Source organism: Armigeres subalbatus, chromosome 3 (assembly GCF_024139115.2).
Source record: "Armigeres subalbatus isolate Guangzhou_Male chromosome 3, GZ_Asu_2, whole genome shotgun sequence".
Classification (NCBI taxonomy): Eukaryota; Metazoa; Arthropoda; class Insecta; order Diptera; family Culicidae; genus Armigeres; species Armigeres subalbatus.
This window is the reverse complement of record NC_085141.1, coordinates 414,756,611-414,777,011: the sequence shown is the minus strand read 5'-3', so window position 1 is coordinate 414,777,011 and position 20,401 is coordinate 414,756,611. Positions and strand designations below refer to the sequence as shown.

At 43.4% G+C, this 20,401-nt stretch overlaps 1 protein-coding gene across 2 annotated transcripts in view; it reads left to right on the top strand.

Annotated features, from left to right (window-relative positions):
- The window catches only part of LOC134224242 (uncharacterized), a 67,512-nt gene extending 56,969 nt beyond the window's left edge, over nt 1-10,543 (top strand). For both annotated transcript variants that reach the window (XM_062703565.1, XM_062703564.1), the window contains exons 2-5: nt 9,053-9,521; nt 9,591-9,773; nt 10,207-10,320; nt 10,379-10,543. In XM_062703565.1, coding sequence (XP_062559549.1) covers nt 9,053-9,521; nt 9,591-9,773; nt 10,207-10,320; nt 10,379-10,514 — 902 coding nt within the window. In that variant the 3' untranslated portion in view covers nt 10,515-10,543. The remainder of the gene's footprint in view (nt 1-9,052; nt 9,522-9,590; nt 9,774-10,206; nt 10,321-10,378) is intronic.
- Nucleotides 10,544-20,401: the final 9,858 nt, after the last annotated feature.

Genomic DNA, 20,401 nt, shown 5'->3' with positions numbered 1-20,401 from the left:
GAAGTTGAACCAGCTGGACAAGATAATTGCCTACATTATGGATAATCATAATCTTTTCAAGAACAAGATTTGTTATAGTATAAGCTATTTTCACCGCTTTTTATGTAACACAACAAGTTATAATTTTGTTCAAATAATAACATATTTAGTAATATTTTTGTTAAAACTAGAAGAGATTTTGTTACAATTTTTGTTATTTTAACTACTAATGGTACATGTTTTATAACAACCGCTGTTATAAAAAACTGCTGTAACAGAATAACAAGGTCTGATATAAATCTGTTACTATCTACTGGTCGGGAAGGCACGATACAAACGGACGCGGATCAGACAAAACTCGAATTTTCTTAGCTCAGCTTAGCTTGATTGAGTGTACACATCATAGTCGTGATTTGCCGAGAAGCAACAAATTTGCACAGCTTACCAATTGAATAGCTTTTCCTTGGATTAGAAAGCCATTCTCGCTGTTCATGATTTGGAGTTTCAATAATTCAAGACCAATAACGATTCCGGCCACGTCCTCATAGCCAATTCAGGATTAGGGGAGGAAAATTAGTTCGACATTCATTGCTCCAAAAAAACGAGGAATCCTCTGCATCTCCGTGAGTGCCACGGGAAGGGATAGTTGGTTAGATAAGAAGTTAATCTATAGGAAGCTGTCTTGGTAAGCGTCTATTTATTTCTTCGGAACGGCGCAATATTCATACTGATACGCAGACGAATCTCCAACACGCGCCTAAAGCATTTCACCTGATAATAAATATATTTTTCTCTTCGCGACGACCAAAAGACGCATTGTATTCGTCCGCTCGAGGGCTTCTGCCAACTAACGAAAATCGCGCTTGTCTCAACCGGACCAAAGGGCATGATCCACTGCACACCCATTTTTTTCTTCTTAACACGACGACCGAACCACGCACTGTACTGAATTTGCCCGATGGCTTCTGCCAACTCGATCATTCTGCTGTCCGAAACCAGCCAGTCTTCAAAGAGCATCCTCTTTTCAGAATGATTCGCAAAAGCAAGCTTTGAAAAAATGATTTAAATTGGAATAAATTTACATCCTCGCTTTCAATTGCTCCTTTGCACAATCGCACTTTGGAAATATCGCATCATTGATTCAAATCATTTCAGGCGATGACCTACCGAATCGTAAATCGAAGCATCAAATTGCCCTTTGAAAGCATGGAACTCAAAGGTGGCTATGTGGTTATATGGCTAGTGGTGTCATATTCAATTGTGTCAATCTCTTGAGTGAAAGTTTGATTCTTCCGTCGAACTTTTTCGTTTTTTATACTTTATTATATGGATATGACTCAAGTGTTAGGACACACGTCGTGGTAATGCTGTGTCGAATGAGGGTACTAACTGTTTATTTTGACGAAAAAAAAACTTCTAACTGACAGCAGCAGCGAAAAATGTAGACAACAACCTTCCGAGCACCAAATCTATAGTGCTCATCGTAATGAAATTTCGATTTCTATTTCGGCGATTCTATCTGTTGGATGAAACCTAATGTTATTGTCATATAATATAATGTGCTAAGAGTCATATAATGTAAACAAGTAGGGTAATTAATTTCTCAACCCAATTCATTGAAGTTTTGGTTCTCGGACCTCTCATTTTGTTTCAAATGTAATTTCCTATTACAGAAGCAAAATATGACAAAATATCCAGTTGCTAACAACAATCGTCTTCGCGACGTAGCAACGAAGTGGAAAGCAAACCGGTCACTAATAATACGCACCACGTGCTTGCCTTTGCCTAGAATCCAATGAAAGGATTCAAATCAATGTTGCAGTATTTTACGAAATGATGCAAGTGCATCAAAGCAATGATCACTTGACACATACGGAGCATTCATTCTCCTGCTCCTTGGATTTTGCATCAATGCAACGAATTGCAAAGGAACTTTTGAAGACTGAACCAGACAAAACGCGCACTGAACTTCCAGACAAAACTCGATTTTTCGGAGGAAAAAGCGCCAGCGAAAGATCGAGACCGTGAAGAGACGGAGCAACTGTACCGCGCTAATAACGCACTAAAGTTCTATGAGAAGTTGAACCGTTCACGTAAGGGCCACGTGTCACAGCCTGATATGTGTAAGGACATAAACGGGAACCTTCTTACGAGCGAGCGTGAGGTGATCCAAAGGTGGCGGCTGCACTACGAAGAGCACCTGAATGGCGATGTGGCAGACAACGGTGGCGGTATGGTGATGAACCCAAGAGCACGAGCGCAGGACCTACGACTTTCGGTTCCGAATCTCCAGGATATCCAGGAGGTGATCGGACGGCTGAAAACAATAAAGCCCCTGGAGTTGACCAACTACCAGAGAAGCTGTTAAAACACGGTGGTTAGGCACTAGCTAGAGCGCTGCACTGGGAGATTACCAAGGTTTGGGAGGACGGGGTTCTGCCGCAGGAGGGGATGGAAGGTGTCGTGTGTCCCATCTACATAAAGGGCAATAAGCTCGAACGTAGAAACCACCGCGGAATCACATTGCTGAACGCCGCCTACAAGATACTCCCAAATTGTATGCCGCCGACTAACACCAATTGCTAGAAAGTTCGTGGGGCAGTACCAGGCAGGATTTATGGGTGAACACTCTTCCACAGATCAGGTGTTCACCGTACGTCAGATATTTCAGAAATGCCGCGAATACAATGAGCCCACACATCATCTATTTATCGACTTCAAAGCCGCATATGTTACAATCGATCGGGACCATCTATGGCAGCTAATGCACGAAAACGGATTTCCGGATGAACTGATACTGTTGGTCAAGGCGACAATGGATCGGGTGATGTGCGTAGTTCGAGTTTCAGGGGCATTCTCGAGTCCCTTCGAAACGCGTAGAGGGTTACGGCAAGTGATGGTCTTTCGTGTCTGCTATTCAACATCGCTTTGGAAGGAGTAATACGAAGGGCAGGGATCGAAACGAGTGGTTCGATTTTCACAAAGTCCGTCCAGCTATTTGGTTTCGCCGACGACACAGATATTATGGCACGTAACTTTGAGAGGATGGAAGGAGTTTACATCAGACTGAAAAGCGAAGGTAAACGGATTAGACTAGTCATCAACACGTCGAAGTACATGATAGGAAGAGGCTCAAGAGAGGTCAATGTAAGCCACCCACCACGAGTTTGCATCGGTGGTGATGAAATCGAGGTAGTTGAAGATTCGTGTACTTGGGCTCACTGGTGACCTCCGATAACGATACAAGCAGATAAATTTGGAGACGCATCATGACAGGAAATCGTACGTACTTCGGCCTCCGCAAAACGCTCTGGTCGAATAGAGTTCACCGCCGTACCAAACTGGCTATCTACAAAACGCTTATAAGAACGGTAGTTCTCTACGGACACGAGACCTGGACGACGCTCGTGGAGGACCAACGCGCGCTGGGAGTTTTAGAAGGGAAAGTGCTGCGGACTATTTATGGTGGGGTGCAGATGGTAGACGGTACGTGGAGGAGGCGAATGAACCACGAGCTGCATCAGCTATTGGGAGAACCATCCATCGTTCACACCACGAAAATCGGAAGACTGCGGTGGGCTGGGAAGTCAGACAGTAATCCGGTGAAAATGGTTCTTGACAACGATCTGACGGGAACAAGAAGGCGAGGTGCACAGCGGGCAAGGTGGATCGATCAGGTGGAGGACGATTTGCGGACCCTTTGCAGACTGCGTGGTTGGCGACGTGCAGTCATGGACCGAGCTGAATGGAGAAGACTTCTGTGTACTGCACAGACAACACCAGCCTTAGTCTGGTAATCAATAACTTTTTTTGAAAAATAGCTAATCAAAGGGTCACAATACTATACTTGGCTATACGGCACTGGGATTGGTTTCCTTCTCAGCACCCATGTACTTGTGCCATTCATTAAGTGGGATCCAAATCTCACACGCTCATTCTTGTGCTCTGAGCACCTTAGGGCCAACGTAAATATTTCCATCCATGACTTTGGCCCAAGTCTGAGTCCTATCGATTGTGTTTATTTCTCTGTTAGGGTTTCGTCGCCAGTAGATCCTATGTTTGCCTCTTCTGCGATGTTCTGCCGGATTCCAGTCCAGCGATTGCTTGCAGATTTCGTCTCCGCTCTTACGTGGCGCGTGGCCGGCCTACGTATATTCACTAAGGGTATGCGATAACACACTTTTTTCTAACGAAACGAAACGAAACAAAATTTAAAATGTCTATGTTGATTCGAAACGAATCGGAACGAAATATAGATTTACTTTCGAGTCTTTGAAACGATACGAAATCAGGGTCCATTTAATTCGAAATTTTTCGAAACGAAACGAAATTTAATTTTTTCCGCGGAATTTTTATTAAATTAGTTTTATATTATGTACGGAATTTCGTTAAAAACATAATTTCACCTGAATTTTCTTTAATTTTTGTGATTTTTTAATTTTCTTTAATTTTTCATAGGGTTAACTCATAGTTTCATTGACGCCAAAAGTCGTAATCGAGTAAAAACCAACCGTGTAAAAAAAACTGGGTGTAATCTACTCTGGATAAAAAAGTTATTCCTTTGCTTCGGAGTTTCCAATTCATGACCAATAATGATGTGCTTACAGTCAATTCATCCCTTAGAGCCTTCTCAACTCTAAAGCGGTGCTTACCCATGTTCTTAAACCTGGTTTGAGGCCGAAGTGGAGGTGAATAAATCGGTTATTAATAAGAAGCGCTGAAAAATGACTTCAAAAGGGCCCTTGGAATCCACGACACGACTTTGCATATTTGACAAAGTTATACTGATTCATAGCTGGTTACGTTAAAACAAATAGGATAGAATAGTTAAAGATACTTTTTGTTTTCTGTTAGATATTTCTAACAAAGCACTGAAGACGTTTTATAGAAGAAAACTAAATACGTATTTGTCGACTCAGAACGGGGTTATGTAGTAAGCATCTCAAATAGCTATGCGAGCAAAAGCGTAGGATTGCCAATCCAGAGATGGCGAGCTCGATTCTCGGTCTGGTCAAAGATGTTTTCGGGTTGGAAACTTTTTCGACACCCTGGACATAGTATATCCATTGTCTTGCCACACAAGATACATACTAATGACTGATGAAGTGCTAATAGAATGCTAAGTTTTTTTTTTTTTTTTTTATTTCTTTATTATAGAGGTTTGCAGCCCTGGGCTGGCTCACCTCTACAAATGCTAAGTTGAAAAGCAGATCTAGTTCCAGTTGGAATGTAGAACCATTAAAGAAGAAGAAGTAAGCGTTAATAGAAAAAAAAATGTATAGACTTAATAAGTTATTTGTTTATTTGTTTATATGATACAGGCTGTATTGGCCCCAATGATGCTTACTTATAATTAATTACAAAATGCGAAATTACTTTCTATGGTCAAGTATCATTATCAACTATTACTAAAAAAGAACTGAACCTTTCGCGAATTAGTTGGCGGGACAAGTTAAAATCAAAACGAGATGCAACTCTGTGGAATAGTCTTTGAAGACCGCCGATAGCATGGAACATACCGTAGTTCGTTAGATGCATAGGAGCCCTGAACATCGAACTATTCCTAAAGGATCGGGGTTGCACGTGGTAGTTAATTTGTTCCAGAAGAGAAGGGCAGTCGAGTCGTCCTTGTAGTAGATCTGCTATCAGTAATGCCCTCGTTGTGCTACGGCGGACGGAAAGGGGTTCCAGATCAATCGAACGGCAACGGCTTTCATAGCTTGGAAGACGGAAGGGGGAAGATCCTTAACTTGATTGACTCGTTCAAGTTCTGTGTCATACAAGATATACTTGTGAATTATTGTTTCCCTTTTCCGCGAGAAAGAGATTACCGAACATTTAGATGGGTTACCATCCATTCGGTTAAGCACGCACCAACTTGCAAAGGCATCCAGTTGGCGTTGGAGAGAGTGACAGTCTTCAATGGAACAAATTCGAAGATACAGTTTGAGGTCGTCTGCATAGCAGAGCCGTGGTCCTTTCATTGTTAGAATGGCGTTGTTGAAATAGATCAGAAATATCAGTTGTCCCAGGTGACTACCCTGAGGAATGCCTGAGGTAGCGGCAAATGGTTCGACTGATGATCTCCGATAACCACGGTAAGGCTGCGACCGGTTAAATACGACTGGAACCATCGCAAGAGAGAACCATTGATTCCGAGGTGATCCAGTTTAGCAATATGCGGTGATTCAATTGGTCAAAGGCTGCTGTTAGGTCGGTATAGATAACGTCCGTTTGACTGCGATCCACCATGCTGCTATTGATGTAGGAGGTAAGGCACAAAAGATTTGTAGCCGTGGAACGTCCGGGCATAAATCCATGTTGGTTGTCACTAATGTATGATTTACAATGGGCGAGTAGAGGTTCCATGATGACTAGCTCGAACAACTTGGCAACAGCAGGTGATACCACGGTAATTTGCAACGTCCCGTCTGTTACCTTTCTTATGAGCAGGGAACATGTGCGCTATCTTCCAACAAGACGGAAAAATTCCTGACGTAATCGAAAGTTGGAAAACATGGACTAACGGAGTAATAATGCCATCGATGTGCGTTTTCAGAAATACGGAAGGAATTCCATCTGGACCGGGGTTGTAGGATGCTTTCAGTTTCAATGCAGCTTCGCGAACTATTTCAACATTGATATCAACCATGCTCATGGCTTGGCCGGAGATAGGAACGGAGCTCATAGCATTTCGTATTTGGTCTTCTGATAATCTTTCATTGTTGAAAACACTGGCGAATTTTTCTGCAAACAGTCTACTGATGTCCTGAGGAATAGACGCCAAAATTCCGTTAAGCGTCATTCGCGAAGGAAGGCCAGATTAATTACGTTGCTCGTTTACGTACTTCCAGAACTTTTAAGGATGTGTTTTCAGCTTCCTCTGCAGTCTACGCTGATAATGCGAGAAGCAACTTTTGGCAGTCCGTTTGTATTCGTGACTGATTTGTGCATAGTGCCGTTTCAGTGACAATGTACGGTACTTTAAGAACTTCCTTAACGCTGCTCTTTTATACGACTTCAGTCGTCGCAGACCACTTGTTTGCCAAGGTGCGTGGGGAGGGTTATGCTTCACTATTTTGGGAACATGTCTGTCAACGAAATATGGTTGGTTACTTAGTTTTACCAGTGGTGATGGAGCCTCGCATATGAACGGCGCGACATCTTGAACGCTGACAAAACATAGGTCTAAGCTACGTCCATTCTGGTTAGTTACGTGATTTATTTGCGAGAGCGTGGCGGAGCTGTAATTGTCTAGAAGGTACGAGGTGTTCTGATAAATGGCAGAGTGGCGCACATCCGGAAAGAGAAAGCCATTGGAAAAATTCACCCAAGAAATTCCTGGGAGGTTGAAATCGCCGATCACAATCATTTCATCGGAGGCTTCCGCATTTTCCAGAATAGTGGAAACAGATTGACAATGAGTTTCAATAATCCTACGTTCGCGATTTTTGTCGGGTGGAATATACAGCGCGCAGAGGAACAATGTATGATCGTCGAATTCGATTGAAGCCCACAACTGTTCCAAGCAGTTCCATTCCTGATTCTCGATTGAGTTGGAGTGAAGTTTTTTATTAACAGCAACTAATAAGCCGCCGCCTGTAGCTTTTTGTCTATTATCCGCAGACCGGTCACATCGCAAAACCTGGCTGGAGAGCGTGCGTGAGTCCAACCATGTTTCAGTGAGAATGATGATGTCGTAAGAAAGGTCAGAAATTGCTAACATAAAGTTTAGAAGATAGTTTTATGATTTAGTTCAGCGACGCAGCTAAAGTTTTTGATAATATAAAGTATGGTTTAAGTTTAAATTTGCTTTGAAATTCCGCGGAATTCCGTTGAATTTCGTGAGAAGCTGGTTTTTTGTAGCGAAATTTTTGTAATTTTACGAAACGAAACGAAATGAATAAATCAGATTTCGCCATGCTCAAATTCCGCGAAATTCCGCGGAATTTCGATTCGAACCACCTGAAACGAAATTGAGCGCTGTTGCGCTGGTAAATCAGTATTATCATCTGCGTTGAGGTCGTTCGATTGCTCTATGGTGGTGGGCTGCTAAAACAACCCATGATTTCGTCGATTACGATGGGCAACAGCAACAAAGATATAATACATCCATACTTGCCTCACTTTAGCGATTCCATTGTGCAGGACTCTGGATTTTGTCTAGACTTCCCTTGCTTCTAGGGACGCTCCACAGTTTTTCGTGACTCAGACGATCGAAGGCTTCAATCGTGGTCAGTCAGCACCAAATAAAGGGACTTTTGAAATTTATTGACCTTCTCCAGAATGATTCAAAGCCTGACAGAATGGTTCTCATATGATCGTCCGCGGCGGAATCCTGTCTGTTGTCGTCGTAAAATGGTCAACCTTTCCATATATCTGAATTAAAATAAGTCGTCAAAACTTAAAGACCTGTGGTTGAATTTGAATGTCAACGGGAACAGCTCCTCAAACTTTACAGTAGCAGAATCACATTCAGTTTCGTTCGGGAAGTGATTTGAAAAGCTCGACTGAGCCCAGGCTTAGTTGTTTCATTGCTCTATTCTAATCTTATTGACATCACTGGGACATTGCCGCCTCGCAGCTAAGGAAGGTTCCACTTGGTTTGGTTGAAAGGTTGGAAAGTTTCGTTGTGTATAAGGTTAATTAACTGAATTCAATTTAATTCAATTTCAAATTCAAGGTGCCGAGCTATGTAACAACCGATTGAGCAAATTTTTTTCATATTTTATTCCACAAACAAATTAATCCTTCTCATACTCACTGCTACGCTCGGTAAGTCTAAAGGAGATAAGTAGTATTTTCTTCGTGAATTCATATTTATACATCTTTTGGTTTAACAGAAGCTAATGCACAGATTGAACAAAGAAGCTTTCCTCAGTTATGGAAATTTGTGAATAAAATATTGAAAAAATGCCGAAAATCAAAATTGTGCTGAATTAAAATTATATATTCTATAAATTATAATTATATAAAAAATAAATACTATAAATTAAAATTATATAAAATTATAAATTAATATTATATAAGTATTCTTTTTTTTCTTTTCAAATCGTTCAAATTTTCGTTTCAGTACAGGATCAAGCGCTACCAATCATTGGATTCAATAGATTGTTCACGGTTGGTGTCACGGTGGCCTTGGCCTATGAGCTGCCTAGCATTTCCATATTTGACATAGAACAATTGTTGCGAGAACCCAACTCAGATGCGATTCCCTCGCGACGGAAGGATGAGAACATCAACAGTAACACCGTGGAAACGAGCACCAGTCAATATGAACAAGTCAATAGACACTCCTATTATTATAGTAATTCCTACGGTCCTAATAATTACCTGCAGCCCAGTTTGCTAAACCACGGAAGCAATTCGAATCAATTGAATCACTATAATTACCCCGCCAATTATAAAACCGGCGGTAATTATGGCAACTATTACAATTGGCAACAAACGCACAGACCAGCCTTTTCAATGAAGGATCTTCCACCAATCTTCTTATCGCCATTAAATTCTTCCGCGAACGATTGGAACAGTATTGTTAACAGGTACGATGTGCTGCTCGAATTCCGTATTTGAGAAACAGTTTTATAACACTCCACTATTTCAATTTTCAGATATATCTCAACGTGGATTCAAAATCATCCACCGAACTATCAGCAGAGCAAACGACCCTTCTTTCCGGTGTTTGGAAAGCGAAGCATTGACGAGAAAACAAATCACAAAGACAAATTCTTTCTCGACCACCATCGATCGACTCGTCATCAACTTTACTCGAAAATTGAAAAATTTCTCGACACGTAAGTGAAGACGTCTCTGAAATTTCGCTAATCAGTCTCTTTTCTTGTCATAAGACGAGTTTGTACAATCCCATTGAATTCCACCACTTAATTGTATCTTGACAGATACGTATTTCGACCTCAACAGTATGGCCGTCTTCAGTGTCTCGTACTTGACTCGACTTGCGACTTAAGTCGAGTCAAGTACGAGACACTGAAGACGGCCTTACCGTTGAGGTCGAAATACGTATCTGTCAAGATACAATTAAGTGGTGGAATTTAATGGGATTGTACAAACTCGTCTTATGACAAGTGAAGACATTCCACTAAAAAGCTCAAAATAATTTTCTTAACAGTCTCTTTTGTCAGAGAGTTGATATTGAACCCAAGACAGCCATACTGAAAAGCTGTTAATCCATGGAAAATCATAATCTGAATTCTTTTACTCTTACAGGAAAGGAAACCATGGCCAGCATTGTGTGCTTCGAGCTCTTTGTGAGAGTGGGCAACGTAGGAACACCGGAAAACCAGATACATATTTGAAGGAAATTTTAAAAGCCATTTTTAGGTAACGAAACTTATAAACGAAAAATCTGGGCAATATTTACACCCTTTTCTACTTTTAGTTTGCCGAAAACACATCAGGCGTCTTCCCACGAGAAGCATCGCATGTATGATGAAGCACACAGCCATGAAGGGGACTGTGCAGAAAAGTTTCATTTCTGCCAAGACAGCATATGGTCGGAAACGTTCAGATACTAAACAACACATATAACTAAAATTCAAAGAAAATACAGGAAAATTGTTTATATGTATATAATAATTATTCGTTCAAATACAAAACATTAGATAAAATGATTGGGACAAACGATTTGTTTTTTAAATTCAAATTTTCTCAATTATATGCAAAATAAAAAAAACGGGTTTAAAAGGGTGTAAACAATTTTTTTTGTTATATATTTACATTTAATCGAAGATATTCCGGATTTGTTGTGATAGTTTCAAAATTGCTAGTGATTTTACATGGGCATCATATTTGATATGTTTTCGCAAAAGTAAAATTTTCAAAACATTTCGCCTGTATTGATAGTTAAGCCCTGGGACAAATTATTATTTCATCATTTTATTATTTATATTTTTCCCATTTCAACAAAGAAATTCATCAATTTTAGTGAAAAAATCTAAACCAGTGCGCGTTCTATTTAACGAAATGGGTGCGTCCCTTCGACAACCGCAATTTGATTGCTGGCAGGTGCGAGCTTATATCCTTCTCAGTCAAAATTCTATCGTCAATTATGTCTGCTTTTCACCTCTCCCGAAAATGTGGTTTGTTGCTGGTCATTCGGCTGTAATTTAGATGCTACTAATTTGATTGTCTACTGTTGCCCGTGTCCCCGACAAGCAAACGAGCATCGCATCCCTCGCCTCATCCTATATGTGCTTTCGGTGGCTCGTTAGCTTAAAAATCCTCTTCAGGTGATGATGAGCGCAAATTATAGGGCTGCAAGCGCTACCTAACCCGACAACTGTTCCGTTCATTCCTTGTTGTTCATCTGAAAGAACCAAATTGTGTCCTGCTGGACGATGGGGCATCGCTCGGTCCGAACTTCCTATGAAATTCATCCGTCCGGATGTGGGTTATCATTTGTTTCTGGCGCATTAGCACCTTTCAGAGGGCTACATGATTGATACAAGCAGTCACAATCCCAGACGATCGCCGTTCCGACATGTGTTCTTCGCAGTCTCAGTTTCAGAGTCACAAAAAAAGCAACGATTGACGATTTAGCACCCCGATAGACAGACGACGGTTACGCAGTGCTCAAAACGGATGAATGTGAATCGGACCTGTTCGTGACGCTTATGGATGGGTGCAATTTCGCAACGAGCTGGCTCCTGCTCCTTTAAGCTTATTCACCGAAGGTACAACTGTCGGACGCGTTGATGATGGTTATTATCATGTGATTTTTTGTTGCGTTGACTCGAGAACGATATTCGGCTCGTGCTTGGATTCGCTCTGCGTTTCAAAGTTATATTAATTACAGGGCGTTTCGAAGGTGCCAATGCGTCACATGGTTGCCCGACTGGTATCGAACAGAGAATATTCTGATCTGGAAATCGAATGTTGAACCTTTCAAAATTTCGGTGTTTTGTTGTCGAGTGAACAACAAGGTGTAAAATGTGTTTCACGCGTTTCAAATATTGCCAATCCGAAAATTGCTTAGACCGGCACCGGGAATCGAACCCAGCCACCCTCAGCATGGTCTTGCTTTGTAGCCGCGCGTAGAAGGAGCTGCCTTATGACAAAAAAGTGAAAAATTGATGAAAGAGAAAATAGAGATGATTATTTATGTTCAATTCCTGTATTTGTGTCCGATCCACTTCAAAGAGTTTATTAAATAATTAGTTTTTTAAAAGCTAGCAAAGAGTTAGTGAAAATAGCTCAACCTCCCTGTGACTTTATGGGACAAAGCCATCCAGGGATGGAACCCAAGGGTCTTGCTGAAGCATTTCTACGCAGTACAGTCCACTGCTTTCCTCAACTTAGGAATAGGTCTGTTCGAGCCGTATTTTCGAATCACTCTGACGATTTAGAGTGTGGTCGTCGTCGATTGTGCGACGAGTGGTGGTCGGAAGCAAAACACGGAGACCGAAAAGTGAGTGAATTCTAAACCAAGAATAAAGTAAGTGATAAAGTGAATCTAGAACTAGAACAATAAGTAAAGTGTTTATCGAAATGACGAAAAGGACGCCAATGAAGAAGCCCGACATGGTTAGTATGAAGCTGATGCGGATTCTGCCACGTTGATTTAAAGCGTGGCACGGCATAAGTCAGCATCACGCGTATCAAGAACATCATTCAAGTCAGCTCAAGTCAAGGTATTTGGAAGATGTACGTTGGTTTGGGCAAATGGATGGTGCTTCAACCAGGATACATTTATTGGGGGGTGTTCTGACTTGTCAATATTCCCAACTCAGCCATACTTAGGGTGACCATATGCTATCCTAAAGGAGGACATGTCCTCCTTTTACAACAAAAATCAAATGTCCTCCTTTTTCCCTCAAATGTCCTCCTTTTTCGATATTTTTTAAAAAGTTTGTGATTGGAACCTATACTTTGGAAATTTTATCAATTTTCTTAGAAAGGGACATTAAGTCTTCTATTTCAATATTACGCTTCCACATGTAACAAGCAAAAGCGCCAGCAGTAATCAGTAAAATAAACTTTATTTTTCGCTTGAGAATATCAAATCTTATAAAATCTTCACGAACGAATTATACAGTGGCAGAATCATAGTAGGCAAATATTGAGGTGCCCGATAGTGAGAACCAACACTTAATTATTGTAACCAGGCTTGTGAAATGTCATCTGCATGTCATCTGACTAATTTGTTCATAACTTTCTTCGGAAATTCGAAATTTACTTCAAAATTTTAGATGCACGCATAACGTTTGAGTAGTGCTATATTTTTGTCCAAAGGTACATTACTCTAAATATAACATCTGAGGGTAGAGAGTGAAATCTCTCGAAAATGTCACGTGTCATTTGACATAATGTCATTTGAATGACATTTTGCCTCCCACGCCCCAGATTACATATTTACAGCAATTTCTTGTTAGACAAAGTTGTAGCCACACTTAAGCGCTATAAGTTCGCCATACTTGATAGTTGATAGCCAACTACTGAAAAAAGTTCTGGGAAAATTATGAAAAAGCAAAAAGAATGCAAATGACATTTTAAAACACTGATTGTAACACAGAACACTCAAAGACACCGAATAAAGCAGACGTTATACATGAATCACAGTTACTTCAACAAGAAGTAATAAAGTTTGACGTCGCTTATTCTTACGTGTTAATTTAAACTTCCTCTCCTGTGAAAGACGTTTAATATTTTATTTCAAGATGATAATGCGTATCAAAGTTTCATTGAATAGAATAACCATTCGACATAACTTTGCGAAGCTTGTATTGTATAGACCCATATACAAACTTGATACTTATGTTTTTGGTATAGTTGGAAATAATTATTTGAAGCGTTAGTCATTAAACATATCAAGTTTTGTCGCGAACAACCATGCTAAAAAAATCAAAATGGGAGAGGAGAAATTCGTGCTGTTTTATATAAACTACTGCCTTATTCTTATGTTAAATATAGGCATTGTTATGGATAAAATTCTAATATGTGGATCATAAAATATAGACTGCCCTTAAAAATCAGAAATAGATAAAAAAAATTAAGTCAAATTAGGTTCAAATAATTGACTTGCATTGGAAAACCCTTTATAAAATTTTTGAAGGAAAAAAAGTTCTTTATTTAAATAATCGTCTTTTATAAGTTTATTTTAATTGTTCAAATAAGGTATGTCCTCCGGAATTCCTCCGTAAGTTCGTCACGGAATTCCTCCGTAAGTTCGTCACGGAATTCCTTCGTAAGTTCGTCACGGAATTCCTCCCGGAATTCCTCCGGAAATTCCTCCCGCAATTCCTCCGGAAGTTCCTCCCGGAATTCCTCTGGAAGTTCCTCCCGGAATTCCTCTGGAAGTTCCTCCCGGAATTCCTCCGGAAGTTCCTTCCGGAATTCCTCCGGAAATTCCTTCCGGAATTCTTCCGGAAGTTCATCCCGGAATTCCTCCGGAAGTTCCTCCGGAAGTTCCTCCGGAAGTTCCTCCGGAAGTTCCTCCGGAAGTTCCTCCCGGAATTCCTCCGGAAGTTCCTCCGGAATTCCTCCGGAAGTTCCACTCTGAATTCCTCCGGAAGTTCTTCTCTGAATTCCTCCGGAATTTCTTCCCAGAACTCCACCGGAAGTTCCTCCCAGAATTCCGCCGGATGTTCCTCCCATAATTCCTCCGGAAGTTCATCCCAGAATTCCTCCGAAGCTCCTCCCGGAATTCCTCCGAAGTTCCTCCCGGAATTCCTCCGGAAGTTCCTCCCGGAATTCCTCCGGAAGTTCCTCCCGGAATTCCTCCGAAGTTCCTCCCGGAATTCCTCCGGAAGTTCCTCCCAGGAATTCCTCCGGAAGTTCCTCCGGAATTCCTCGGAAGTTCCTCCCAGAATTCCTCCGGAAGTTCCTCCTGAATTCCTCCGGAAGTTCCTCCGGAATTCCTCCGAAGTTCCTCCCGGAATTCCTCCAGAAGTTCCTCCCGGAATTCCTCCAGAAGTTCCTCCCGGAATTCCTCGGAAGTTCCTCCCGGAATTCCTCCGGAAGTTCCTCCCGGAATTCCTCCGGAAGTTCCTTCTGGAATTCCTCCAGAAGTTCCTTCCGGAATTCCTCCGGAAGTTCCTCTTGGAATTCCTCCGGAAGTTCCTCCCGGAATTCCTCCGGAAGTTCCTCCCGAAATTCCTCCGGAAGTTCCTCCCGAAATTCCTCCGGAAGTTCCTCCCGAAATTCCTCCGGAAGTTCCTCCCGGAATTCCTCCGGAAGTTCCTCCCGGAATTCCTCCGGAAGTTCCTCCCGGAAGTCCTCCGGAAGTTCCTCCCGGAAGTCCTCCGGAAGTTCCTCCCGGAAGTCCTCCGGAAGTTCCTCCCGGAAGTCCTCCGGAAGTTCCTCCCGGAATTCCTCCGGAAGTTCCTCCCGGAATTCCTCCGGAAGTTCCTCCCGGAATTCCTCCGGAAGTTCCTCCCGGAACTCCTCCGGAAGTTCCTCCCGGAATTCCTCCGGAAGGTCCTCCCGGAACTCCTCGGAAGTTTCTCCTGAATTCCTCCGGAAGTTCCTCCCGGAACTCCTCCGGAAGTTCCTCCCGGAACTCCTCCGGAAGTTCCTCCCGGAACTCCTCCGGAAGTTCCTCCCGGAACTCCTCCGGAAGTTCCTCCCGGAACTCCTCCGGAAGTTCCTCCCGGAACTCCTCCGGAAGTTCCTCCCGGAACTCCTCCGGAAGTTCCTCCCGGAACTCCTCCGGAAGTTCCTCCCGGAACTCCTCCGGAAGTTCCTCCCGGAATTCCTCCGGAAGTTCCTCCCGGAATTCCTCCGGAAGTTCCTCCCGGAATTCCTCCGGAAGTTCCTCCCGGAATTCCTCCGGAAGTTCCCCCGGAATTCCCCCGGAATTCCTCCGGAAGTTCCCCCGGAATTCCTCCGAAAGCTCCTCCCGGAATTCCTCCGGAAGTTCCTCCCGGAATTCCTCCGGAAGTTCCTCCCGGAATTCCTCCGGAAGTTCCTCCCGGAATTCCTCCGGAAGTTCCTCCCTGAATTCCTCCGGAAGTTCCTCCCTGAATTCCTCCGGAAGTTCCTCCCTGAATTCCTCCGGAAGTTCCTCCCTGAATTCCTCCGGAAGTTCCTCTGGGAGTTCCTCCGGAAGTTCCTCTGGGAATTCCTCCGGAAGTTCCTCTGGGAATTCCTCCGGAAGTTCCTCTGGGAATTCCTCCGGAAGTTCCTCCGGGAATTCCTCCGGAAGTTCCTCCTGAATTCCTCCGAAGTTCCTCCGGAATTCCTCCGGAAGTTCCTCCTGGAATTCCTCCGGAAGTTCCTCCCGGAATTCCTCCGGAAGTTCGTCCCGGAATTCCTCCAAAAGTTCCTCCCAAAATTCCTCCGGTAGTTCCTCCCGGAATACCTCCGGAAGTTCCTCCTGAATTCCTCCGGAAGTTCCTCCGGAATTCCTCCGGAAGTTCCTCCCGGAATTCCTCCGAAGTTCCTCCTGAATTCCTCCGGAAGTTCCTCCTGAATTCCTCCGAAGTTCCTCCGGAATTCCTCCGGAAGTTCCTCCCGGAATTCCTCCGAAAGTTCCTCCCGGAATTTCTACGGAAGCTTCTCCTGCAATTCCTCCAGAAGTTTCTCCCGGAGTTCCTCCGGCAGTTCCTCCTGAACTCCTCCGGAAGATCCTCCTGTGACTCCTCCGGAAGTTCCTCCCCGAATTCCTCCGGAAGTTCCTCCCGGAATTCCTCCGGAAGTTCCTCCCGGAATTCCTCCGGAAGTTCCTCCCGGAATTCCTCCGGAAGTTCCTCCCGGAATTCCTCCGGAAGTTCCTCCCGGAATTCCTCCGGAAGTTCCTCCCGGAACTCCTCCGGAAGTTCCTCCCGGAACTCCTCCGGAAGTTCCTCCAGGAACTCCTCCGGAAGTTCCTCCAGGAACTCCTCCGGAAGTTCCTCCAGGAACTCCTCCGGAAGTTCCTCCCGGAACTCCTCCGGAAGTTCCTCCCGGAACTCCTCCGGAAGTTCCTCCCGGAACTCCTCCGGAAGTTCCTCCCGGAACTCCTCCGGAAGTTCCTCCCGGAACTCCTCCGGAAGTTCCTCCCGGAACTCCTCCGGAAGTTCCTCCAGGAACTCCTCCGGAAGTTCCTCCAGGAACTCCTCCGGAAGTTCCTCCCCGAACTCCTCCGGAAGTTCCTCCCGGAACTCCTCCGGAAGTTCCTCCCGGAACTCCTCCGGAAGTTCCTCCAGGAACTCCTCCGGAAGTTCCTCCCGGAATTCCTCCGGAAGTTCCTCCCGGAGTTCCTCCGGAAGTTCCTCCCGGAAATCCTCCAGAAGTTCCTCCCGGAAATCCTCCGGAAGTTCCTCCCGGAATTCCTCCGGAAGTTCCTCCCAGAACTCCTCCGGAAGTTCCTCCCAGAACTCCTTTGGAAGTTCCTCCCAGAACCCCTCCGGAAGTTCCTCCCAGAACCCCTTCGGAAGTTCCTCCAGGAATTCCTCCGGAAGTTCTTCCCGGAATTCCTCCGGAAGTTCCTCCCGGAATTCCTCCGGAAGTTCCTCCCGGAATTCCTCCGAAGTTCCTCCCGGAACTCCTCCGGAAGTTCCTCCGGAACTCCTCCGGAAGTTCCTCCTGAACTCCTCCGGAAGTTCCTCCAGGAACTCCTCCGGAAGTTCCTCCCAGAATTCCGCCGAAAATTCCTCCTGGAATTCTTCCGAAGTTCCTCCCTGAATTCCTCCGGAAGTTCCTCCTGAACTCCTCCGGAAGTTCCTCCCGGCATGCCTCCGGAAGTTCCTCCCGGTATTTCTCCGAAAGTTCCTCCCGGTATTCCTCCGAAAGTTCCTACCGGTATTCCTCCGGAAGTTCCACCTGAATTCCTCCGGAAGTTCCTCCCTGAATTCCTCCGGAAGTTCCTCCAGGAATTCCTCCGGAAGTTCCTCCCGGAATTCCTCCGGAAGTTCCTCCCGGAATTCCTCCGGAAGTTCCTCCCGGAATTCCTCCGGAAGTTCCTCCCGGAATTCCTCCGGAAGTTCCTCCCGGAATTCCTCCGGAAGTTCCTCCCGGAATTCCTCCAGAAGCTCCTCCGGAAGTTCCTCCAGTAGCTCCTCCGGAAGTTCCTCCAGGAGCTCCTCCGGAAGTTCCTCCAGGAGCTCCTCCGGAAGTTCCTCCAGGAGCTCCTCCGGAAGTTCCTCCAGGAGCTCCTCCGGAAGTTCCTCCAGGAGCTCCTCCGGAAGTTCCTCCAGGAGCTCCTCCGGAAGTTCCTCCAGGAGCTCCTCCGGAATTCCTCCAGGAGCTCCTCCGGAATTCCTCCAGGAGCTCCTCCGGAAGTTCCTCCAGGAGCTCCTCCGGAAGTTCCTCCAGGAGCTCCTCCGGAAGTTCCTCCAGGAGCTCCTCCGGAATTCCTCCAGGAGCTCCTCCGGAAGTTCCTCCAGGAGCTCCTCCGGAATTCCTCCAGGAGCTCCTCCGGAAGTTCCTCGAGGAATTCCTCTGGAACTTCCTCCTGCAATTCCTTCGGAAGCTCTTCCACTGCACGGAAAGTTCTCTTTCTCTTTCGTTTTTCATTTTTTTTTTGCAGCAAGAAAGAGACAAAGCAGTCCGTGCAATTTTTGACGGGAATGGTTATTTTGTAAACAAACGACTACTTCGCATATTTTTTTCAAAATAGACATAAGTATTTGTCATAACTCTTTCGAGCACTTACGTAAATGAAGTAATTCTAGACACATTTAAATAAGGATATTTAATTTGAAATTAAAAAAAAAAACACCTTAATAAAGATTTAATAGAAAAAAAAGGATATGGATATAAATTAGATTATTTGCATATTTCAATCAGCATTATCGCTCTACTTTACCAAAATATCATGATATTCAAATCATATTTTCGATGGCATGTTTTCTTTTGACAAATCGGGGGCTACTTTGGACATTTTAAAACAAGAATTATTACGTTAATTACTACCCAATTGCCACCATCACCATTTGAGTGTCTTGCTGATATTTGGATGGCAACTTTTTATTACAAATTTGGTATTTTTATCTTTTAACTTTTTTAGAAAATCAAAAATCCAAAGTAGCCCCCCGAATCAAAAGAAGCCCCACACGACGGTACCAATCAGGGACCTGGCTGGCATATTTTTAACACTCCATTTCTACCCATCTCAGTTGTAAACAAAGTTTATTTATCTCTGCTGCACTTTTCCATACCAATTGCATCACTATTACAAACAAGCGATACAGTCAATAATTTTCAAAACAGCAGCGTGTTGGAGTCTTCAGCAGCTTTGAAGTCATAATTTCCAGTTTCAGGAACACACAATGTTTCATTTCCGTTCCACTGACATCGCACCTTGCAACTGACTTCTTAGAGGATCGAGGGTTGTGTGTGCTGCATACTTATAAGAAATTTTACAAAATATGTTCTATCTCCGAATCAAAATTTTAAGTATCAGTCATCAAATTTTACCAACAAATTTTATTTTCCAGATCTGAATTATATAATCCGTTATATAAAAGGCTAACCAAAATCGGAAAACGGTATATAGTAGAATCTAAAGACGATTTATTTTTAGAGACCTTCCTCATAGGTAAGATGCGCGAGCAAACCAAGACCACACAGCAAATAATTTTGAAAATTCAACGACGTGTAAAATTGCAGCTTATCTCATCAAACGAATTAGCATTCGATATTAAATTGCATTTTATTTAATTTTACAAGCAAACACCGTTTACATTTATTTCGATTTAAAAGAATAGTGAGATCGATTGAATGTTACGTTTATTTACATGCTCCAAATATGTGCATGAAAATACATTTAAAATCACAACATATTTTTATCTGTGCACGCTGAAGGTGGCTGGGTTCGATTCTCGATCCGGTCTTGGAAATTTTCGGATTGGATATTACTCGATTTCTCTGGGCATAAAAGTATCATCGTGTAAGTCGCATGATATACGAATGCAAAAAATGGTACGACTTAGAAACCTCGCAGTCAACAACTGTGGAGTTGCTAAGCTGCGGGGCGGCAATGTCTTAGTGGGGGATGTAATGCCAATAAGATTGTATTTAATTTTTGTATTTTTTAACTTTTGAGAATGTTAACATCGCCTTGAAAATTGTTAAAACAGTATAACTCAAAAGCAGTTTGCCTGTCATGCTAAGTGAATCAAACGATTTAGAAAGCGCCTTAGCCCAAACAGAATTAAACGAAAATGGCTGGAAAAATTCAATAACTTCCATTCGAGCGAACGCATCATCATTTTTGGCCAACGGTTGCTTATAGGATGCTCACCCAGCCACGTGTGTTGTTTCTGATGCACCGGGTTTAGGTCCTTCGGAAGGTCGGCGGTCGTCGTCTAACATGTTTGATTAGGCTTCCAGGGGTTATTGTCTCCGCTCTGTTGGTCTGAGTGGAAAGAGCCTGAAGCTGCTGCTTTTGTCAGCCACAGCACATGTTGGAAAGGAAAAAGACGACTGAAAGATTTTGTTATTATTAAAAACAAATTTCAAGATTTAATTTGGCAGAAAACAA